Here is a 24,734-nt window from a genome sequence, read left to right on the forward strand (position 1 = left end):
TCTCTTCAAATCATTTTTTAATTCTTTGTACTTGACGCTGAAACACATTAAAGGTGCCAGCCACCTCTGCAGTGGATCTGGTCTTCAGCCTTTTGATAATCAAGGCTTTGGTCGCAGGGTTGATTTTTGGCATGTTGTCAGAGCTCAAGTTGCAGTTCAAGTGAAGGTCTGGGGTGCTGGGTTTCTTTTTATACACACCCACTAATTAACCGATCATTTACTGAGCGCTGGTGAGGATGTAAACTAGGATTGGGTGCATTATATGACCAGGCAACAAAACTTTTGTCTTGCCAAAATCTGACCATTCTGTGTTCATTAAATGATCGATATTTCAGCATTGAAGCCAATTTATTTTCTTAACCTAAACCAAATTTGGGAGGGTTTCAGCTTTCAAAAGAGTAATTTATAAAACCAATGGATGAATTTAACGTCAGGTTATAAGCTTTTATTTACATAACATGGATAAGCGACATAACTTCTGTCAGGGAGTGTACTACAAAATCATGGATGTCTTTCTCATGTACATCCTCCAATGTGGTGTACAAGATACAATGTACAAAGTGCCCAAAAGGAGTTTATATTGGAGAAATTATGCAAAGGCTGCAAACGAGAATGAATTTACACAGGCATACAATTAAGAATGAACTGGACATGCCTGTGGGAAAACATTTCTCTGGTCAGGGACACTGTATGAAAGATCTAAAAGGTCACTTCAAAGATGACCGGGAGAGAAGAATATGGGAATTCAAAGTGATAAAGGTATCACTTCAAGAATACTTTTGTCATTTTTGGACATAAAAGTATTTACAAGGATATGGAAGCAAACCCAAGTAAAAACATAGGGGACTATATATATACTCCATACAAATTGGATCCCAGACCCCAGTGCGGTATAATAGCATCGCTATGTGATGAGGAGCTATAGATACAAGGTTTCTTATCTCGGCACAGAACTTCTCACACAGACAAGGTAAAGAGGATTTTATTTTGCCTAATTACATTGTGTACAGCTCTCCTACAAAACAAGGTCCCTGTTTTGTCATAAGAAAAGAAAAGACATAAAAGAAACATACAGGCCTTTATACAGTACACAGCAGACCAAAGCGATCACTGTACATGGTGGATGTTTCGAAAAGTAGATTTAAAATGCTCCGGGGGCGACTTTAAAACTTTTTTTTTTGTTTCCTTTTCATAAATAATTGCATAATGGGGACTGTTACATGAGCATTTTAATGGCGGTGTGGATGGACGCCAAACAAGAAATATTCACTTTCATGATGCCAAGCCACTGTGGTCAGCCTGTCTGACGTCCATCTCAGTGCATAATAAGACCAGACCCGACTGCACAATCCTGTCTTATTTATTAACTAGAAGAGGCCACGTGGATCAGATCCCGGTCGGTGTCTGTCTGGCTAAGTGGTGAAATGGAGCTTGAACAGCACAGTCTGTGGCGTGGTTACGTCAGCAACGGCGAGCTCCTGTCCGTCCACGAGGCCGAGCTCTGAGGAGGAAGAAATACAGGACAGATTTACTACAGGTAAAGGGATTTTACCACATTTTCAAGATAGGAAATAATTTATTAATCTCTGGGGATCCGACCACTGGGACCCAAAGAGACTGAAAACGGGGCTCTGCAAAAGGGCGCGCACGCCTCTGCTCCATTCATTCTCTATGGGACTCCGACAGATAGCCCGGTACTATACTCAGTCTTCGGACCCCCTCACGATCAATAATTTATCGGCTATCCTATCAATAGCTGATAGCTTTAAAACTTGGTAAAACCCATTAATGGAATTACTGACAAGACTGTATTGATTAAAGTGTATGAAGTCTGTCTCTACCAGATGTTAGAGAGGAGATCGCTGCGGGGTCAGCTATACTGAAGGAAGAGACAATATAGAAGTAGATGTAGGAATCCGAAGCAACGTCATAACATAGAAAGATGGAAGAAAACATAGCGACTGTTTGCACTTCAGGAAGAACCAACGAAGAGGCGGGGGCGGCAAGAGGCGGAAGGGGGGCGGCAAGAGGCGGAAGGGGGGCGGCAAGAGGCGGAAGGGGGGCGGCAAGAGGCGGAAGGGGGGCGGCAAGAGGCGGAGGGGGGGGCGGTAAGAGGCGAGATTTGTATTTTATTTTAAAGGGTCTTTTAGATTATTTTTTTCCCCAGATTTCCATCACGAGGTCAGAAATGATCTCTTGAGGATACTAATTCTTAATAACACTTTCCAGTTTTCCACTATAACTAGGAAATCCATAACAGCCTCAGTTACAGGGGAAAGCTTTTTGTGGAGACATTAGTCACTGTCAGGGCTGATCATCGTATGCTGCCGCCCTATTGTTACAACTTATGTTATTTACTCATTTTGAATAAGTGGAATTTCATAGCCGGCATATGGTGACATTTTTACAGGTCATTATTAAAGTTGTATTTTTTTTTTAGATATTACAGTGAAGCCTGAAGCCTGGCACCACCTCACAGTGGATGGGGCACTGCACCTGCTTTGCAAGGAATGACAACCTTTAGTGTCATTTAATAGTTAAAGGGAACCTGTCAGCATGTTTGTATATATGGTATAATTTTCATTGGGAAAGGGAGGGACGAGTATCTATATAACAAGACCACAGCTTCCATAAGTAACAATGCACTGGCAGGCAGGCTGTCAGGTCTGTAGTGCACTGGCAATGCCCACCTCCATATAACTGGTGACACCCACCTTTTAAAGTCTTGCACAGATTAGGTCTGGTTCTTTCTTCTATAGATGCTACCGTCTGCAAAACAAAAAAAAAAGCAAGTAAATAATTTTGTGAATCCATATAAAAACAATACATCTACATTTATAGAGATGAAGGACTTTCCCCACATCTTACCTGTAAATACAGCGTCTTATTCTTCCCATCCAGAGTCGCCGTGATTGCGGGGGACTTCATTTGTCTATAGGAAAAAGTAAAGACTTTTGATCACTGGGTTGATACCACTGGCGGCTTTATAAAATACAGCAATACTTTAACCCCTTCATGACCAGGCAAAATTGAATTTTAGCGCTTTAGTGTTGTTTTTTTGTTTTTTATCTTTTGGGGGGAGGGGGATGTCCAAATTTTGTACTGTATACAGTGCCTACAAGTAGTATTCAACCCCCTGCAGATTTAGCTGGTTGACACATGCGGAATTAACTTGGCATTGTGACATTTATACTGTAGATCAGCCTGGAAGTGGGAAATGCACTGCAGCAAATTTTTTTTTTTTTTTTTTTTTTTTTAAAAAACGTAAAAAGTTAATTCAGAGTGTCATTTATTATTCAACCCCTCAAACCACAAGAATTCTGTTTGGTCCCCCTAAAGTATTAAGAAGTAGTTCAGGCACCAAGAATAATGAGCTTCACATGTGTGGATTAAAGATCTCTTTTGCCAGCCTTTTCTGACTATTTAAGACCCTCCCCAAACTTGTGAACAGCACCCAGACATGGTCAACATGGGAAAGACAAAGGAGCATTCCAAGGCCATCAGAGACAAGATCGTGGAGGGTCACAAGGCTGGCAAGGGGTACAAAACCCTTTCCAAGGAGTTGGGCCTACCTGTCTCCACTGTTGGGAGCATCATCCGTAAGTGGAAGGCTTATGGAACTACTGTTAGCCTTCCACGGCCTAGACAGCCTTTGAAAGTGTCCTCCCGTGCCGAGGCCAGGCTTGTCCGAAGAGTCAAGGCTAACCCAAGGACAACAAGGAAGGAGCTCCGGGAAGATCTCATGGCAGTGGGGACATTGGTTTCAGTCAATACCATAAGTAACATACTCCACAGCAATGGTCTCCGTTCCAGACGAGGCTGTATGGTACCTTTACTTTCAAAGCGTCATGTCAAGGCTCGTCTACAGTTTGCTCATGATCACTTGGAGGACTCTGAGACAGACTGGTTCAAGGTTCTATGGTCTGATGAGACCAAGATCGAGATCTTTGGTGCCAACCACACACGTGACGTTTGGAGACTGGATGGCACTGCATACGACCCCAAGAATACCATCCCTACAGTCAAGCATGGTGGTGGCAGCATCATGCTGTGGGGCTGTTTCTCTGCCAAGGGGCCTGGCCATCTGGTCCGCATCCATGGGAAGATGGATAGCACGGCCTACCTGGAGATTTTGGCCAAGAACCTCCGCTCCTCCATCAAGGATCTTAAGATGGGTCGTAATTTCATCTTCCAACAAGACAATGACCCAAAGCACACAGCCAAGAAAACCAAGGCCTGGTTCAAGATGGAAAAAGTCAAGGTGTTGGAGTGGCCTAGTCAGTCTCCTGACCTTAACCCAATTGAAAACTTGTGGAAGGAGCTCAAGAATAAAGTCCACATGAGACACCCAAAGAACCTAGATAACTTGGAGAAGATCTGCATGGAGGAGTGGGCCAAGATAACTCCACAGACCTGTGCCGGCCTGATCAGGTCTTATAAAAGACGATTATTAGCTGTAATTGCAAACAAGGGTTATTCCACAAAATATTAAACATAGGGGTTGAATAATAATTGACCCACACTTTTATGCTTAAAAATTAATAAAATTCAACTGAGCAACATAACTTTTTGGTTTGTAAGATTTATGCTTCTGTTCATAAAACCTACTCTCGTTTGCAGTTTGAAGGCTCTAACTTATTTGCATCTTATCAAACCAGCTAAATCTGCAGGGGGTTGAATAATACTTGTAGGCACTGTATATATTGTTTTAATATTAAACAAAATTCAGAACTTAAAGAAGTTGTCCGCCTGCCTTTTCATTTATGACCCATCTTTAGGATAGGTCATCAATGTCTAATCAGCAAGTGTCCGACCCCCGCCGATCAGCTGTTGTCAGTGGCAGCCGCCAGCCGGAAATAGTCGCTTGTGGAGCTGCTCCGTCTTCTGTAGTGGCCGCCGCAGGGTACAACACATCCGCCGCCTACTGATTTGAGTAGGAGGCGGATGTGTAGTTCCAAGCCTCGGTACCATACCATATTTTGGAGGGGATGCAAGAAGACTGAAAACATGCCTAAGCTGGCATTTACATTTCTTAGTGTTGTTGTTTTTCTACAGCTTTTACCGTATGGGTTAATTTTATATTTTCATTTCTACAGACTTTGCTTCATAGCAGCAACGGGGATGTTCAGTAGATCCAGGGCTGCCACAATAGTCCATCAGCACCCGCATGGATCACAATTAGGGATGAGTGGACCCATGGGTGCGACCGAATTTTAACCAGAACCCTATAGAAGTTAATGGGGACATGAACTTTGGTGCTGCAAAATGGTGTCTGTCTCCCTCTCTCTCCAAACCCCCTCCCCCTCCGAACTCACCCCTACCTCTCTCTCGCTCCGAACCCACCCCTCCTCTCTCCGAACCTACCTCCCCCCTCTCTCTCCGAACCTACCTCCCCCCTCTCACTCTCTCTCCGAACCTACCTCCCCCCTCTCACTCTCTCTCCGAACCTACCTCCCCCCTCTCACTCTCTCCGAACCTACCTCCCCCCTCTCACTCTCTCTCCGAACCTACCTCCCCCCTCTCACTCTCTCTCCGAACCTACCTCCCCCCTCTCACTCTCTCTCCGAACCTACCTCCCCCCTCTCACTCTCTCTCCGAACCTACCTCCCCCCTCTCACTCTCTCTCCGAACCTACCTCCCCCCTCTCACTCTCTCTCCGAACCTACCTCCCCCCTCTCACTCTCTCTCCGAACCTACCTCCCCCCTCTCACTCTCTCTCCGAACCTACCTCCCCCCTCTCACTCTCTCTCCGAACCTACCTCCCCCCTCTCACTCTCTCTCCGAACCTACCTCCCCCCTCTCACTCTCTCTCCGAACCTACCTCCCCCCTCTCACTCTCTCTCCGAACCTACCTCCCCCCTCTCACTCTCTCTCCGAACCTACCTCCCCCCTCTCACTCTCTCTCCGAACCTACCTCCCCCCTCTCACTCTCTCTCCGAACCTACCTCCCCCCTCTCACTCTCTCTCCGAACCTACCTCCCCCCTCTCACTCTCCGAACCTACCTCCCCCCTCTCACTCTCTCTCCGAACCGCCCCCCCCTCTCTTTGAACACTAAAACATTAAAAAGCAGCAATTAGAGCCAATGCTGTTAGAAGTATCTCCTTAGCTCGTACCATATACCTGCACCCAAAGTAGGACGTGTTGATAAGACCTATACGGGGGAGGAGATAAAGACGCACTGTCCGCTCTCCTGACATGTCAGTTTTATTCCCCATAGAATAACAATTAAGAAGCATCTTTACTTTAAACTTCACACTATTTTGTTCCTCTGTTATTCCTCCTGGAACCATGAATACATTGACAAGCTGTTACCATTTCCCTCATCAGTAGGGTGCATCCCTTATTAAAATTTATGCAGGACAATGCAGATATCTGATAAACGATGCTGCAGAATTATTAGATCACGCCGGTCACCAAAACAGATGCATCAACTTGATTTCTCTGTTTTGGTGACCGGCGTGATATAATAAATAATAAATACACCTGGGTCCATTGACCCCTTTCTTCTGGACCTGGGGGTATTTGCTGTATAGATCATCTAGTGATAGAACTGCATTTCTACCAATTATTGCTTTTTCTTCTGGACTTTGTGTCTTATTAATTAATTGGCAATTTCCTAAATTGTGGAATGACCTGCGGGTATCATTACACGACTGTAACCGGATCTCTCGAGGTCGTGCCGATTTATTTGCACACTTACAAGGATGTGTCATTTATTAAGTAATCCAAAACTTCTTGAAGTTTAGCAGAGGAGGGAAACTGGATTTTCTGGGGGAGCTGGCTGCAGGCCGAGCAGTTTTCCTATCAAAAAGTGAAACAATGCAAGTTATTAAAACTTTCTACAAAAAAATACACTAAGAACAGATTTAAGTTGTAAGAATTCTGCTCGCCAACAGATGAGCGAATCGATTTGCAGGACCCCAGTCAGTAATTCGTGACCGGTGGACGGGAGCCCTGCGAACCTTCTACTGCCAGAATTTTGAGTGCGACGTCATCATTGCGACTTGACTGATCAAAGAAGGAACCGGCCATGTTGGCAGACACGAGGAAGTTTGTAGGGATCCGGTCCTTGTGGATCCTTACATCGCTCGCACAGTGCACACTGTCAGTATCCTCCGGAGCTGTGACCATGCAGTGATGTAACCGCATGTATGCACTTTGCATACTTCCGGCCACATTCCGACTAGACGTGTCCAGCCTCACTTAATTGACTTGTATTGAGCGAAGCTGAGTATGACTAGTAGACAGGTGACCGCATGGATGCAAACCACATAATTGCTGTCACACGCCCAACCGCTTCCAGTGCCAGCAACAGAGAATCCTCACAGTGTGACTGTAGACTTGAACTCCAAGCCTGGACAATCCCTTTAAGGATTCATCCTTAGCTGATTGACTGATGTCCAACTTCGGCTGATCAGCAGAGTGAATGAAGCATCAGTCCCTGAAATCACCTTTAAAAAGGGGTTGTCTACTGTTGGACAACCTCTTCTTTAAGGCTCTTGTTCCCATATACACAAAAAAAAAAAAAACCCACAAACCCCTCTCGGAAACATCTATATTCCAGCAAAGTCGGTGCTGTGTTTCCCTGCGCCCATGTAACATTGACGTGTCACTTGGGCGCTGCAGCCTTCACAGTTCTGTCTCACGCAACCCCGCAGCCCATCAGTGGTCACTGATTGGCTGCCGTGCTGATGTGACATAATAATGCTGTGTAAGCGCTGATCAGGGAGAGGTGTTTTTTTATTTTATATGGGGCACTATAACATTTAAGAAGGAGTTTGCTAGACTTGCAGCTGATATCATGACATGACAATGGATGCGTCCTATGGTTGTGCATCTGAGGGTGATCTGCATGGGACAAACCCAGAAAGACCTGAAGACACACCACAGGATAGGCGACTAACGTATGATCACTGGGGGTCCGAATGACCCCATGAACAGAGATTAAAAACTGAAAAAATATTGTGAATCTGTGACCGCTGCTAGGTTGATTTCTATAAAACTGATGGACCAGTCCCGTAGAAGTGAACGGAGCGGTTCGTGCACACTTCTGCAAGTAGAAAACCACAAGGATTTACTGTAAAATTTGAGCTTTGACTGGACACAACATACCTTCCTTTCAGCTTCAAAGGTGTAGGTGTACAATCCATCCACGTCGTTGAACACCAGGTAATTGTTCAGCGGAGAATAAGCGCTGCCCCACAAATAAAAAGCACAAGATTGTGGTCAAAACTGGAAAGTAAATCTTGATAAATGAACCGGATTATATAAAGCTCGGTCACATCATTTACCTGGTGGCTATCTTGAATACTTCAGTGGCACACGCAGCTAAAAGAAAAACATGGAGTTAAAGATCTGACAGACATGACACTTTGCTGCGGCTACAGCTCCTGTCTGGGGTTTCATAGGCACCAAGCAATAATAACGAGGGGCCGAAACTAAGGAGATTCTCCTGGAGAACACAAAAATGGGCCGAGTGTCTGTGTAGGGATCTGGAAGCTTCACCAGTCTTTTTATTCCATTTTTTTGGTTGCAGATTTTTTTCCTGTACATGACTATGGAGCGGCCGCCTTGCCTGAGCTGCTGCTCCGTTCCATTAGGACTTATTCACACAACCGTATAATGGCCATATTTTACAGTCCGCAATTAACCGGCCAAACCGCCAGATCTTCATTTATGCCTATGAGGCTGTTCATTCGGGTCAGAACAGAGACTGTAAAATTCGGCCACTATACGGTCATGTCAGCCTTTGGGGACCGTGTCTCTTTTTGTTACTTAAAAGCTTATATTTGAGGTTAAAAAGCAATTGGGTTACATAAAAAATATTGCATCTTTTGTCTTCTATGGCCTCAGCGTTACGCTGTCTATTGCTGGCGAGTAGTGATGAGCGAGTATGTTCTGTTAACCCTTTCGGCGAGCATGCTCGGGTGCTCGCTGAGTATCTTCAGCGCTCTCAAATGTTATGTTTAAGTTATTCCGTGTGCATGATATGCGACTGTTTGACAGCTTTAATACATGTGAGGAATGCCTAAGAAACAGGCATTTCTCACAAGTATTAAAGCTGTCAAACAGTCGCAAATCATGCACACGGAATGACTTAAACATAACATTCGAGAAAGCTGAAGATACTCAGAAAACACAAGAGCATGCTCGTAAATCTCAAGTAACGAGCATGCTCGCTCATCACTAATGAGCTAACTGAGAATCCATCAGTGAGCTCACAGCTCTTTTTTCCCTCTTTTTCTGAGCTCCTCTACGCTGATTTATGACCACAGACCTGATCAAAAGTTGAATGTGCAGAAAATTAAAAAGCCAAATGGTGCAAAATTTTTAATAAAACTTAAAGTTTCCCCAAATATGTGCATTTAGAGCCCTCAAAAAGGTGGACAACCCCTTTAACGGCATTCAGAGTTATGCTTTAAACCAGCCACATGGACCATTGACTTCTACGGGAGTGTGTCGTGGGCATGCTCTGTGACCTGTTCAGAGGTCAGTGTGTAGAGAGGGAGAAAAGGTGAGCTGTGACATCACCTCCTACAAATGGTGGCTTCTTTGCTCTCTATATATAGGTGGTACCGGTCATTGTAATCCTGCCTGAGATGATGACTACTGAGAGGCAATCTCTACAGAACAGGAAGTGTCAGTCATATATCATACGGCTGCAAATGAAAAATGAAAACTGCAAGATTTCAGGAGTTTTTTTTTTTTTTTTTTTAAATAAATACAGAGCATGTATTAAGTCTACCAACAAGACATTAGACGAGCGTGACTGTCATAACACAAAGCGACAATGAGGTCTGCATTTTACCTGCAATTACTGCGTTTGTGGACGCTACGGCGGGGATGATTCTTTTCACAACACCTAAGACAGAAATAAAAAGTTGGATTAAAATAAGACTGACCTCCAACAGCAGGAACCTCCTATGTAAAGAAGAGAAAACATAATCTCAGCTCATCTTGCCATAAGTATAAGGTCCAAACAGGCTAGGAAGTACGGGCAGGAAAGCACAACTGCAGATCAGCAAATCTATGGGAATTCACACTTATTATAGATCCATATTTCTCAAAAAAATGGACATCTGTATTACAGCAATGTATACTACATTGGTAGAGGGGTGGTCCAATAAAAGAAAAAAAAAAGTTATCATATAGCCACAGAATAAGCGATCTCCTATTGATTTGTAGGGGGTCGAGAATGACGGATTTTTATCCCAGTTATAGACTGGAGCGGAATGAACAGATGCCCGATCACAGCTCCATTTGTTCTCTATGGTGGTGCCCGAATAAAGCCGAATGCGGATCTGACAGCCACATAGAAAATGAATGGTGCAGCCGTCTAACGTGAACATTGCAGACACAATCTAACAGGGTCCCAGCAGTCGGCCCCCCAATGATCAATGATAACTTTTTTTTCTCCCCCTGGACAAACCCTTTAAATATAGGAAAAGTACGACTATAACTGGGAACATACCAGCAAGGTGAATGCTTCCAGTTGTGCCCATTTCTAGTTCTGATGCGTGGGTCTTCTGTACTCACCCTGTGTAAGTCTATACGTTACGCCTCTGATATTATACTGTGCTGCCCGCTCCAGAGAATTCTTAAAAATCCATTGAATATGTTCAGGATCATCTCCGTCCAGCTGGACCCCTTCTGCAAAAAAAAAAAAAAAAAAGAAAGAAACAGATTCAGCAAGTTTTACATAAAGGATGCAGGGATGCTTAGAAACAAGAACAAGTATAATGTGGATTACTTGGAGCAATAGTAGTGCTACTAATTGCAGCCATAGCGTATACTGTATTTTTTGGACTACACTTTTTTCCCCAAAAATTTGGGAGGAAAACGGGTGTTAGTCTTATGTAGAATGTAGTTTACAATCGGACAGGGGGACGACAGTGGTGGAGCGGGGAGCACAGGAGGCAAGGTTGCCGCTGCAGGAAGCCAGCGGCAGCAGGAGCCATTGATCTCCCGGCGGTGGGCTTCAGGAAAATGGTGTCGGCGCATGTGCAGATTTAGATCTCGGCTCAATGACTAGCAGAGATCTCAATCTGCGCATGCGTTGCCATGTTCCTGAAGCCCACCGCCGGGAGATCAATGTGCGCAGAGGGGACTCCGCTCCTGCCTTGCACTTTCAACATTTTCCTGAAACCCACCGCCGGGAAATCAATGGCTCCCGCCTCGCACCGCCGGGACACCCCCTCCCTCCCAGCCCAGGGCCCGCAGCATCGCCCCACTCCTGCTGCTGTTGGCTGCTTGCAGCGGTGATCCTGCTCCTTCCTCCTGTGACCCCGCTCCACCATCGCCCCCAGTAAGCCAAATTCGGACTTTAAGACAAATCTCCATTTTCACCTTACATTTTATTTTTTTTTAACCCATTTTCCTCCTCTAAATTTGGGGTGAATCTTATGGTCCAGTGCATCTTATAGTCCAAAAAATCTGATACATAAAATGCAGCACAAATCCCATATGGAAGAGAGACAGTTTTATGTTGTCTGATTGCAGCCGCCGACAACCCGACCATAAAATAACATTTCACACCTCCAAACGGCTGCTCCTTCGGCCACTGCAATATCCGGACGTATTCTATACAGTGCTCTGGTAATCTCGGCATAGATGCAATTGTACACATGGGAAAATTTATCTGGAAAAAGAAAAAAATATATATTTTAAAAGGGAGACTTGTAATACATATGGTCTATCATTAGGGACCCTAATTGATCAACAGAACCAAGGAGTCCATGGGCACCTTAGTACCTTACATGAGCACAGTGCCATTTATCTATACATTCTGTGGTGGTGTCTGATACTGCAGCTCGGGCCATATAGTTCAAGGGATTGTCCAGTCTTCTGATCACTGCATGTGACTGCAGACTTGTAGATCTTTAAAGTGTGCGGTGCACACTCTGTTAGGTTTCTCCAGTGTTGCGGTTTAGAAGGTATGGTCACATGCCGACTAGACGTGCTCGTCCTCTCTCAATTCACGTCTAGTCGAAATGTGGCCAGAAATATCCAAATCGCATTCTTGTGGTCACGTGACAGCGTGCAAACTTTTATGACTTATCAGAAGACCGGGCGACTCCTTTAAATGGGAGTGGGCTACAGTACTGGGCACGACGGCCACCAGTAAGGAATGAATGAAACCCACAATTTTGGGTGTAAGTGTGCGAGAGAGAGAGCGTTTGAGACCACCTCTGCAGTCAAGGGCTAAGGGGTCCTGTGGATATGAGGTGGAAATCGCATCCATACCTGTGGTGGGTACAATTCCAGGGTACACTCCACACAGGCTGTCATTCCTGGTAAAATAACCCGGGCGTTTCCTTTAAATCCTTCTGTACCGCCGTCAATCAGAGGAATCACAGAACTTTGCTGCAGTACTCCATCTTCGTAGTTCAGAAGAGACATCTAGGAAATAAAAAGTTATGTTAAGAAAAAAAGGCAGAAAGAAAAAAAGGTTTCTAAGGGCAAACTTAAAATTGTAGGTGCTACAATGGAAATCATTATACAAGCTTGTCAGTGTGACGCCCAACAGAGCGGGTGTAATTACATCCACCAAGCAGCGAGGAAAGCGAGTCACATAATATACCAGAATCATCAGGTCAGGTATATAGGACACGTTTTTTTACGCTTTAAGTTTTTCAGTACCTTATTTTTAATCATGGGAAATCTATTGAACTTCAGCCCGATGACATTAATGGAAAGGAGAGGTGGGACGTTTTAGGAAAAGTTGTATAAAGGAAAGATCCATCATGCCACTGGCGGACACAAACTGAAAAGGGCATCTGTTTAAGAACAATATATGGGCCCTTTTCAGCCCAAAAGCTTCTAAAAATGCAAAATTGCACCTGCTTGGGAGGTAGAAATGGGCCCCCTGACCTCTTGGGCCCCTGTGTGGCCGCACAGTTTGCACCAATGATATGTCCGCACCTGGATCATGCACATACATCTCTATGGTGTCTCTCCAACTAGTGTTTGGTGGTGTTCCCAGAAATGGAGACCCCCAGCCATTTAACACCTATCTTATCAACAGGCGAAAAATGGTATTTGTGGGGAAATCCCTTCAGTACTTAAAAATGCAGAAACTATTACTACTTTAAGGGGGTACTCCCATCAAAGAAAGCAATGACATATCGCGTCCCTCGATTAATGCTGTCGACTAACATCTGGCATCCCAGCAATCCGGAGTATTGCCGTGTCCCTTCACATTGGGGGTCTTAGCCATTGAGCTGTTCAGGGAACTGCGGTCAGCCTCATTTACTTACAGGGTGGCTAGAAAAGCTTGTGTGCACAGGAGCAAAAAAGGCAAAGCCCTGTAGATCGATGGGGACCCTTGGCGAACATTAAGTGATCTACCCATCATTACTCGCAGTCAGGGCCGGCGTCAGCACCCGGCGCACCCGGGCAAATGCCGGGGCCCTGAGCAGGCAGAGGGGCCCACTGGCGGTCGTGCACCCCGCTGGGCTATGGGCGGAGGAGAGCGGTGTCAGCGCCCGCCCTTCCCCCCCGCTTGCTCAGGGCCCCGGCAGCCGGATACTTACCTCTCCCCGTGCCTCCGCAGATCCGCTGTCTTCCTGCTCTGCGCTCCCTGTGACGTCTCAGGTCAGAGGGCGTGGTGACGTCTTTCCACCGCGCCCTCCCCATAGCCGTCACAGGGAGCGCTGAGCGGGAAGACGCCGACAACGCTGGAGTTCGGACCCGAGCAGCGGGCAGCAGGTGAGGAGAAGGGAGGTGAGTATTTGATTTTTTTTTTTAATGTATGGAGGCATGGGGCAGTATAAAGAGAAGGGGGGGGGGTGGCATCTTCCATGGGGCATTATAAAGAGAGGGGGGGACATCCTGCATGGGGCATTATAAAGAGGGGGGGGCAGCCTGCATGGGGCATTATAAAGAGAGGGGGGGGGGACATCCTGCATGGGGCATTATAAAGAGAGGGGGGGGGACATCCTGCATGGGGCATTATAAAGAGAGGGGGGGGGGGACATCCTGCATGGGGCATTATAAAGAGAGGGGGGGGGGGGACATCCTGCATGGGGCATTATAAAGAGAGGGGGGGGGGGACATCCTGCATGGGGCAGTATAAAGAGAAGGGGGGGGGGGTGGCATCTTCCATGGGGCATTATAAAGAGAGGGGGGGACATCCTGCATGGGGCATTATAAAGGGGGGGTGCAGCCTGCATGGGGCATTATAAAGAGAGGGGGGGGGACATCCTGCATGGGGCATTATAAGGTGGGGAACAGCCTGCATGGGGCATTATAAAGGGGGGGGGGGGGGGGGGCAGCCTGCATGGGGCATTATAAAGGGGGGGGCAGCCTGCATAGTGCATTATGTGGGGGGGGGACAGCCTGCATGGAGCATTATAAGGGGGGGGGGGGCATCCTGCATGGGGCATTATGTGGGGGGTAACAGCTTGCATGGAGCATTATAAAGAGAGGGGGGGGACATCCTGCATGGGGCATTATAAGGTGGGGAACAGCCTGCATGGGGCATTATAAAGGGGGGGCAACCTGCATAGTGCATTATGTGGGGGGGGAACAGCCTGCATGGAGCATTATAAGGGGGGGGCTGCCTGTATGGGGCATTATGTGGGGGGTAACAGCTTGCATGGAGCATTATAAGGGGGGGCAGCCTGTATGGTGCATTATGTGGGGGGTAACAGCCTGCATGCAGCATTATATGGGGGCCAGTATCCTGTATGGAGCATTATGTGGGGGGTAACAGCCTGCATGGAGCATTATAAGGGGGGGACAGCCTGTATGGGGCATTATGTGGGGGGTAACAGCCTGCATGCAGCATTATATGGGGGCCAGTATCCTGTATGGAGCGTTATAAGGGGACCGGTATCCTATATGGAGCGTTATAAGGGGACCGGTATCCTGTATGGAGCGTTATAAGGGGACCGGTATCCTGTATGGAGTTTTATAAGGGGGCCAGTATCCTGTATGGAGCTTTATAAGGGGGCCAATATCCTGTATGGAGCTTTATAAGGGGGCCAGTATTCCGTATGGAGCCTTATATGGGGGCCAGTATTCCGTATGGAGCCTTATATGGGGGCCAGTATTCCGTATGGAGCATTATATGGGGGCCAGTATTCCGTATGGAGCCTTATATGGGGGCCAGTATTCCGTATGGAGCCTTATATGGGGGCCAGTATTCCGTATGGAGCCTTATATGGGGGCCAGTATTCCGTATGGAGCCTTATATGGGGGCCAGTATTCCGTATGGAGCCTTATATGGGGGCCAGTATTCCGTATGGAGCCTTATATGGGGGCCAGTATTCCGTATGGAGCCTTATATGGGGGCCAGTATTCCGTATGGAGCCTTATATGGGGGCCAGTATTCCGTATGGAGCCTTATATGGGGGCCAGTATTCCGTATGGAGCCTTATATGGGGGCCAGTATTCCGTATGGAGCATTATATGGGGGCCAGTATTCCGCATGGAGCCTTATATGGGGGCCAGTATTCCGCATGGAGCCTTATATGGGGGCCAGTATTCCGCATGGAGCCTTATATGGGGGGTCAGTATTCCGCATGGAGCCTTATATGGGGGGTCAGTATTCCGCATGGAGCCTTATATGGGGGCCAGTATTCCGCATGGAGCCTTATATGGGGGCCAGTATTCCGTATGGAGCCTTATATGGGGGCCAGTATTCCGTATGGAGCCTTATATGGGGGCCAGTATTCCGTATGGAGCATTATATGGGGGCCAGTATTCCGCATGGAGCCTTATATGGGGGCCAGTATTCCGCATGGAGCCTTATATGGGGGCCAGTATTCCGCATGGAGCCTTATATGGGGGGTCAGTATTCCGCATGGAGCCTTATATGGGGGGTCAGTATTCCGCATGGAGCCTTATATGGGGGCCAGTATTCCGCATGGAGCCTTATATGGGGGCCAGTATTCCGTATGGGGCCTTATATGGGGGCCAGTATTCCGTATGGGGCCTTATATGGGGGCCAGTATTCCGTATGGGGCCTTATATGGGGGCCAGTATTCCGTATGAAGCGTTATATGGGGGCCAGTATTCCGTATGAAGCGTTATATGGGGGCCAGTATTCCGTATGGAGCGATTCACCAGTTTCTGAGCTATTGTGGAATTTACAATAGATATCACTCATGTAATGTAAGATGAGAAATCTTTGCATTGTACTATATATATATATATATATATATATATATATATATATATATTTATTTATTTATTTATTTCTCCGCCGTATCTCTGCATCATGAATTGTGGTATGTGTTAAAGGGGCCTACTGAGACTCTTTCGCCCAGGGCCCAGAAAAACCTGGAGCCGGCCCTGCTCGCAGTGAGTAAAAGACTCCTCTAAACATTTCCAGTTAATAATTTGCTTACTCTATGAATGGATAATAGTAATATTACCAGCATCCCGTTCAACCAGCGCCGGGCAATAATGGAATCCAGACCACACACTATAATATGGAAATCTGCAGAGGGGAGAAAAGCAGAAACATCCCATCATACTCAGAATAAATGTCCACTTTTAAGGGGTTGTCCGGGCTTTGGGCTCATATCTGCAGTCATATGCGATTTCAGATTTGTGAGTCCTCCGGCGCTGGGAAAAGGCAGTCATGTGACCGTAAATGTGTGATTTGCATACGTCCAGCCACATTCAGACTAGACTTGTCCATCCTCACTCAATTCACTTGTGCACGTCTAGTCAGCATGTGACCACATATATGCAAATCGTATACTTGGGAGTCAAACGCCCTCCGCTCCTGGCAATGAGGATTCCCAAGTCTGTAGTCACATAGAGCGACTGCAGACTTGCACCCAACCTCTTTAAGAAAACATTTTACGACACGGAGCAATCATTACCTCTGTAAAAAGATTCATCGTAATCTTGAATTTTACTGTAATGTCTTTGTTTTGCAGGTGTTAAAGAAAAAAAAAGTATACTAAAAGATACGGTCTGGTGAAAAATCTCTGCAAAGGATCCCGACCGAAAATGTATAAACTTGCAGAATTTTGGAGAAGATCTTTGTAATTAAAGGAACACTCCAGGCAAAACTGATCGAGAGGGCGATACATGAAGAACGCAACTGAAGAAACCCAGTGTTGTGCAACTCTTCTCCGACCCTGCACACCATAGCGGACCCCTGTGGATGTCATGTCTCCCTTGCTATGACGGCCACCTAGTGGTCGGCGCTCATAGCACATGAGCATTTCTGCTACACAGAGGTGATCTGCTCATCACCTGTATGTAGCAGAGCCGCTCAGATAACTGCTGCTTCTAGTCTCCATATTGAATAATGCAGAAAGTAGAGAAAAAATTTTTTCAAAAAAATATGAAAAAAAAAAAAAAAAAATCTAAAAAGTTTAAAATCGCCCCCCTTTCGCCCCATTCAAAATAAAATAATAATAAAAAAAAACAACACATACACATATTTGGTATCACAGAGTTCAGAATCGCCCGATCTATCAGTATAAAAAAGAATTAATCCGATCGGTAAATGGCGTAACAAAAAAAATCTAAACGCCAGAATTACGTTTTTTTGGTCACCGCAACATTGAAATAAAATGCAATAACGGGCGACCAAAATATCGGATCTTCCCCAAAATAGTATCAATAAAAACGTCAGCCCGGGGTGTAAAAAATAAGCCCTCACCCGGCCCCAGATCCCGAAAAATGTTTTTTTTTTTGCTTTTTTTAAAGTAAACTTTGGAATTTTTTCACCACTTAAATAAAAAAGATATATACATGTTTGGTGTCTATGAACTCGTAATGACCTGGAGAATACTAATGGCAGGTCAGTTTTAGCATTCAGTGAACGAAGTATAAAAAAAAAAAAAAAAAAACAACAACAACCGTGGAATTGCATTTTTTTTGCAATTTCACCGCAGTTGGAATTTTTTTCCCCGTTCTCCAGTACATGATATGGTAAAACCAGTGATGGCGTTTAAAAGTACAACTTGTCCCGCAAAAAATAAGCCCTCACATGGCAATATTGACCTAAAAATAAAAAGGCTATGGGTCTGGGAAGAAGGGGAGCAAAAAATGAAAATGCAAAAATGGAAAATGCTCCGGTCATTAAGGGGTTAAGAATGTAAAAATGTAAGGAAAAAAAAATACACATATTTGGCACTTTGTTTTTTTAATTGGGAAAATGGGGGATGGGACAATTCAAACATTTTTGTTTATATTTCTTAATATTTTTTTCTCTTATTTTTTAACTTATCCCTTATTATTTTAAGACTTGAAATTCTGATCATTTGATCCACTATTGTAGTAGATTGTGATTTTACTATCTCCTACAAAGAAAAGTGACCAGTTGGCAAACAAGGCAGCGATGGAGGCTTTCAGGAGGCCTACAGGCCTCTAGCTGACATAGGAACACACTGGCAATTTGTGATCTCAATGGTTGCCCCACCAGCATCTGTTGTGCCACTAAAAAAGTATTTTTCAATCTGACAGAGTTTGAGTGTTTAAAAAGCAGCGATGGAAGCTGGCAGCACCACACAGCCGTCACCTGTCCGGATCTACTGCCATACACCCGCACCCAACGTGTGACATACATGTATGTCACGTCGGGAAGTGGTTAAAGGGTCTCTGATCATTTGTAATCTGGAGAGTGTATAGTATAGGAGTATACCAATGTCGGTAAAGGATACGGTGTGACACAACAGTCAGGTATTCTGCTGTTTATAAATTCAGCCGCCACCTCGGCTTTTGGTCTTCCAACATCTTTAGGCCTGAAAAGTACAATAAACGTACAGATAAAATGTATGAAGCGAGAGGGGGGGGGGGGAGAAGAGCGAGAGGGGAAGAGCGAGAGGGGAAGAGCGAGAGGGGAAGAGCGAGAGGGGAAGAGCGAGAGGGGAAGAGCGAGAGGGGAAGAGCGAGAGGGGAAGAGCGAGAGGGGAAGAGCGAGAGGGGAAGAGCGAGCTTCCTTTGGCAGCCCTCTAGCCCATACTAAGACCATTTTAGAGCATCTAAGTTCAGGTCCCCATTGACCTCTATGGGGTTCGGGTTCTGGAACAACGAACCAAACTTCAGACTAAAGTTTAGGTCCCCTCATCCCTACTCATGGACAACATAAAGGGAAGAGGAGGCAGATCTCAACTCCAAGCACTTAACAAAGAGCAGTTCAGAAATGAATGGCCTTTTTGCAATACCACGTCGTGGCCGCTCATGTCTGGTGAAAACACCCCAGTCGGCTGCTAGGAAATGTCTACTGAGATGACAAAATACAAAACAAAAAATGGTGACATGACTTACCGGAATAAGAACTGTCTATTTAAATTAGAAACATCTATGGTGTCCATATCGATAACGTGGATCTGTCGAAATCCTGAGAGGGCCTGATGAGCAAAGAGAAATCCGTTACCGATTGCTTTATGTCCAGATCACCGGTTTCCACCATATACATTAGATTGGGACATTGAGTGTGATACAGGACAGGGAAATCAGACGCCCCTGTGACCGCTCAGGCTGAGGAGGATCCTGACACTTCTATTTATTCACATTTCCTGGCAGTGGAGAATGAACTGGACTTTTACATCTTTAATGATGAGCAAAACTCAGTGACTTTATACATTGGCCTGATGGACTCTTTACTGGCGTAACTGATTCTGCTATAGGCGGGAAACACCATATAGCCTTAATAGCTCTGCCCCATGATGGAGGAGCGCAACCTCCTGTCTTCAAGGAAATGACTGACAGTTCGTACCAGCGGTATGGTCACACCAGTGGCCAGAACTTAGCGCTTTAATATGCTGCAAACACAAAAAAAAAACAAAAACTTTGCCTTTCCAGCACCAGAGGACCAATCCGGCCAGCAAGCTAGATAGCAAAGAGCCTGTAAGTGCAGCGCTACGAGCCTAGGAAACTGACCACCTCTGATTGCCTAGGATATAAGCCACCGCTGCTATGAGCTTATGAATTTTCATAAGAGGTAAATAGCAAAGTTGCTTGTTCTTACAAACCATTTGCAATTTTACTCAATGATAAGAAATCCCCTTCAAAAAGGCTTCTCTGACGCCGATGACTCGGTCAGTGGCACAGATGACGGTACGCCGACAGGTGCCGGTCAGGATACGTGAAGGGTCCTATTAGAATAGGATGTATGCATACGTCCTGGCAGGCACCTGTCAATGCAATGTCATTAGCAGAAGAGAGGGTCATATAAGAAACCATTTATAGGGAACCAGTCTGCTGTTTTCATGTTGCTTGAAACCACAAAGAGGCATGAAATCCAATCGGGCTTCCTCACTTCAGAAAGCTATGCTGCGGTGTTTCAAAGAAAACTTGCAAAATAAGCTGGGCGCGGAGAGAATAGTCTGACTGACAGATGTCTCACTATTAGGGAAGAGTCAGATGGCCGTATAACTTGGACGAGGATCGCAACACAATGCTTGAACAGGGCGGTGGCAGAGCAGGGTCACAGGAGGCAGTGTCGCTGCTGCAAGAAGCCGGCGGCGGTAGGAGTGGGGCGGTGCTGTGGGCCCAGGGCCTGGGAGGAGCGGCTGTCCCTGTCGTGGGCTTCTAGAAAATGTCAGGGGTGCAGGCAGAAGAGGAGGCCCCGCTCTGCATATTGATATCCCAGCGGTGCAAGGCAGGAGCCATTGATCTCCCAGCAGTGGGCTTCAAGAAAATGTCAGGGGTGCAGGCAGAAGAGGAGTCCCCGCTCTGCAAGTTGATCTCCCGGCGATGAGCTTCAGGAAAATGGCCGCCGGAGGCGACACACGCGCAGATTAAGATCTTGGCTCAATGACGAGCTGAGATCTCAATCTGCACATGCGTCGCCGCCAGCAACCATTTTCCTGAAGCTCATCGCTGAAAGAACATGCAAAGCGGGGACTCCTCTTCTGCCTTCCACCCCCAACATTTTCTTGAAGCCCACTGCTGGGAGATTCATGGCTCCAGCCTCGCACCGCTGGGAAACCCCTTTCTCCCTGCCCAGGACCCGCACCATCACCCCACCCCCAGAAAGCTAAAATTCGGACTATAAGACGGATCCCCAATTTGACACACACAAAAAAAAAAATTCCCCTATTTTTCTCCTCAAAATTTGGGGTGCGCCTTATAGTCTGCAAAATACAATATTTTATGCAGGTGTCACACTTGGGTCGGAAGAGCCGCCGGCCAGTCCATGCATTGCGTTGCGATCATTGTCTAAGTTATAAGGCCGTCTGACTCTTGCCTTAGTGTGGAGGCAGAGACAGGTCAATACAGCAGTCTGCGTTTCCCCCTTTTGGAGTCCTCTCTCCGTGCCCGGCTCACGTTGCAAGTAATGTGTTCTCAGAAGCGCTGCAGAGTTTCAGATTAAGACATTTCCCCATCTAATGAGAGCGCCGGTCTAGATTTCACACGGCATAAAGCTAATGAAAAGGTTTCCTTTAATCGACGCACAGAATATAAAATAAATTACCAGATTTTTGAGGAGTTCACACCCCAATCCCCCAGCTCCAACAACCAGTATTTTACAGGTTTCTAAGAGAAACTGCAGAGACTGGAAAGAGAGAAACAGGTTAGTGCAAAAATAATACATAAAAGACCGAAGAAATGAGATACAATATATACATGCAGGCTCATCATCGACAGCAATCACGTCATGTCTATATATATAGCTTTACATTGAAGGACTTATCCAACTTTTGAGACTTTTTTCTTTTTTAGATGCATGTATTTTAGGCTAAAAATCTTTTTTTTTTGCATTTGGGATTCATTAAAAATGTTGCACCACTTGCCCTCTACAGTCTCTGTGTTGTGTTTCGTGCTAGCAGCAGAATGAGTTAACTGAGAATTGGGCAGTGAGCTCGTTATGACTGCCTGACAGGAGAGTATGTAACTCCTTTATCTGTCTTTTTTAGAGCTTATCTAAGCTGATTTGTGACCACAGCAAAGCTGAAACAAAGAGCCAGTAAAAGCCAAACGGTGCAAAAATATTAAGGAGAAATGATTTTTAGTGCCAAATATATGCATTTAAGTAAGAAAAAAAAAGTCCACAAAGATGGACAACTCCTTTAAGCAACATTTGTTACGTTCTGTGCATTACTCTTATCTCAAGGGTGTCCTTTTTACCCCTCATTAGAAGAGAAGGGGTAACCGTATACAGTCAATAATAACAAGACACTTTCTTAAAAGGGTTTTCCTACTAGAAACATTCATCATCTGTGCACCGGGTAGCAGATAAATATAAGCTCACTATGATGGAAAGTGAGCGGAGCGATGATAAAGCATGCACACTGCTGCTTCATTCACCCAGGGGGCTTTGGGACCCCCGTTATTATGATCGGTGGAGGTCTCAGTGATCAGACCTCCAGCAATCATACAATTATCATCTATCCAGTCAACAGTGGGAAAACCATTTTTTTAGCATTTATGTTCAAATCATCTAACTCTGCGAGTATTCTGGGTATTGCCGTGTCACACATTTATGGTATATGCACAGGATATGGCAGATGGGACCGGCATGTATCTGGAGAACAGGGGTCCGGTCACGCGCCTCTTTCAGTAGGGAGGTGGTCAGGTTTCCTACACCAACACTCGGGTCACTTCTCCACTGTCAGCGGCTCATGTCAGGGCCCAGCTCTCATCATAGATCCAACTGGTGGGACCACATCTACTATACAGTTGAAACCACAAGTTTCCATACACTATATAAAAAGACACATCTGTATGTTTTTCTCAATATTTGACATGAAATCAGAATAAACCTTTCCCGTTTGAGGTCAATTAGGATTATAAAAAATTTTAATATTTGCCAAATGCCAGAATAATGAGAGAGAGAGAATGTTTTAAGGCATTTTTATTACTTACTGCAAAGTCAAAAGTTTACATACACCAAGATTACTATGCCTTTAAACAATTCTGGACTGCCCATATGATGAGGTCATGTGTTTGGAAGCTTCTGATAGTTTTTTTTGCAAACATCTGAATTAATTGGAGACACACCTGTGGATGTATTTTAATGCACACCTGAAACACACTGCTTCTTTATGTAGTATCATGGGAAAGCAAGAAATCAGCCAAGATATCAGGGAGAGAATTGTGGACTAGCACAAGTCTGGCTTATCCTTGGGTACAATTTCAAGATACCCGAAGGTGCCTCGTTCATCTGTACAAACAATTATACGCAAGTACAAACAAGATGGGAATGTCCATCCATCATACCGCTCAGGAAGGAGACGGGTTCCGTGTCCCAGAGATGAACGTGCTTTGGTCCGACATATCAACCCAAGGACAAAAGCAAAAGACCTCGTGAAGATGATGGCGGAAGCTGGTAAGATTGTGTCAATAACCTCAGTGAAACGAGAACTGTATCAACATGGTCTGAAAGGCCACTGTGCCAGGAAGAAGCCATTACTCCAAAAGAAACATAAAAAGACAGATTAATGTTTGCAAATGCACACAGGAACAAAGACCTTAATTTTTGGAGACATGTCCTGTGGTCTGATGAAACTAAAATTGAACTTTTTGGGCATAATGACCATCGTTACGTTTGGAGGAAAAAGGGAGAAGCTTGGAAGCCTAAGGACACCATCCCAACTGTGAAACACGGGGGTGGCAGCATAATGTTGTGGGGTTGTTTTGTTGCAGGAGGGACTGGTGCACTTCACAAAATTGATGGCATCATGAGAAAAGAAGATTATGTGGCAATACTGAAGAAACAACTCAAAAGCTTGGGCGGAAATGGGACTTCCCAATGGACAATGACCTGAAGCATACTGCCAAGATGGTAACAAAGTGGCTTAAGGATAACAAAGTCAATGTTCTGAAGCCCTGATCTCAATCCTATTAAAAATTTATGGGCAAAGCTTTAAAGGCAGGGGCGAGCAAGGAGACCAACAAACCTGGATCAGTTACAGCAGTTTTTTCAGGAGGAATGGGCCCAAATTCGGACCAACTATTGTGAGAAGCTTGTGGAAGGATATCCCAAACGTTTGACCCAAGTCATTAAGTTTAAGGGCAATGATAAAAAAATACTAATAAAAAAGTATGGAAACTTTTGACTTTGCAGTAAGTAATAAAAATGCCTTAAAACATTCTCTCTCTCTCATTATTCTGGCATAACTGACCTAAAACGGGAAAGGTTTATTTTGAGTTCATGTCAGAGATTGAGACAAACATGCAGATGTGTCTTTCTATATAGTGTATGTAAACTTCCGCTTTCAACTGTACATTCATGGAATACCCTTGAATATGCCAGAAATGTATGAGATGGGAATATCATCTATTGATTTCATTTTACGACCCCTGTGCCGTCCGATCCTCCATCTATGACACAAAACTGTAAGCACAAAACATATTTTAAGATTATTCTTTTTTTTTTTTTTTGCAAAGTTTCATTCATTTTTAATGCATTGGATAAATATATAAATTTGATCCCTAAAGTCTCTTTTTCCAAAAAATAACCTCAGTATAAGTAGCCAGTGACGTTACGCTCTTATACGCTATTATCCGAGCAGAACAGAACTCATCACAAGGCAATAATAAAGTCTTATTTTACATCGTTTGCAAGTTACAAATATATGAAGGTAAATGTGGGAATTCTCACTTCGTTGCTTGGTTCGAACTCGGGGTGTGTGAAAGGTCCCGATCGCTCGAGGAACTTCTTAACATGGTTCCAGCGACCTTCCCAGTCTCCAGTGTCCCCACACACAACATCCACAGCCATTCTGCATAGAACACAGTGCGTTATTCCACCGACAGCGATGCTACACGGACAAGAACGTTACATTACAAGTTCTCAGGCTGCAACGACGACCACCAC

General features: G+C 45.2%; 1 protein-coding gene across 3 annotated transcripts in view; it reads right to left on the minus strand.

The window, feature by feature from the left end:
* Positions 1-966: 966 nt before the first annotated feature.
* Positions 967-24,734, minus strand: part of UBA3 (ubiquitin like modifier activating enzyme 3) — a 29,273-nt gene continuing 5,505 nt past the window's right edge. For all 3 annotated transcript variants that reach the window (XM_073644720.1, XM_073644722.1, XM_073644723.1), the window contains 16 exons: positions 24,519-24,639; positions 21,390-21,470; positions 19,238-19,320; positions 18,631-18,711; positions 16,837-16,880; positions 16,381-16,445; positions 12,245-12,400; positions 11,537-11,639; positions 10,538-10,651; positions 9,810-9,863; positions 8,293-8,329; positions 8,114-8,195; positions 6,702-6,802; positions 2,869-2,932; positions 2,715-2,769; positions 967-1,501 (listed from right to left, as the gene is read on the minus strand). In XM_073644720.1, coding sequence (XP_073500821.1) covers positions 1,413-1,501; positions 2,715-2,769; positions 2,869-2,932; positions 6,702-6,802; positions 8,114-8,195; positions 8,293-8,329; positions 9,810-9,863; positions 10,538-10,651; positions 11,537-11,639; positions 12,245-12,400; positions 16,381-16,445; positions 16,837-16,880; positions 18,631-18,711; positions 19,238-19,320; positions 21,390-21,470; positions 24,519-24,639 — 1,330 coding nt within the window. In that variant the 3' untranslated portion in view covers positions 967-1,412. The remainder of the gene's footprint in view (positions 1,502-2,714; positions 2,770-2,868; positions 2,933-6,701; positions 6,803-8,113; positions 8,196-8,292; positions 8,330-9,809; positions 9,864-10,537; positions 10,652-11,536; positions 11,640-12,244; positions 12,401-16,380; positions 16,446-16,836; positions 16,881-18,630; positions 18,712-19,237; positions 19,321-21,389; positions 21,471-24,518; positions 24,640-24,734) is intronic.

The sequence above is a fragment of the Phyllobates terribilis genome, unplaced genomic scaffold, assembly GCF_046119375.1.
Source record: "Phyllobates terribilis strain yellow unplaced genomic scaffold, ASM4611937v1 Scaffold_8__6_contigs__length_399053987, whole genome shotgun sequence".
NCBI lineage: Eukaryota > Metazoa > Chordata > Amphibia > Anura > Dendrobatidae > Phyllobates > Phyllobates terribilis.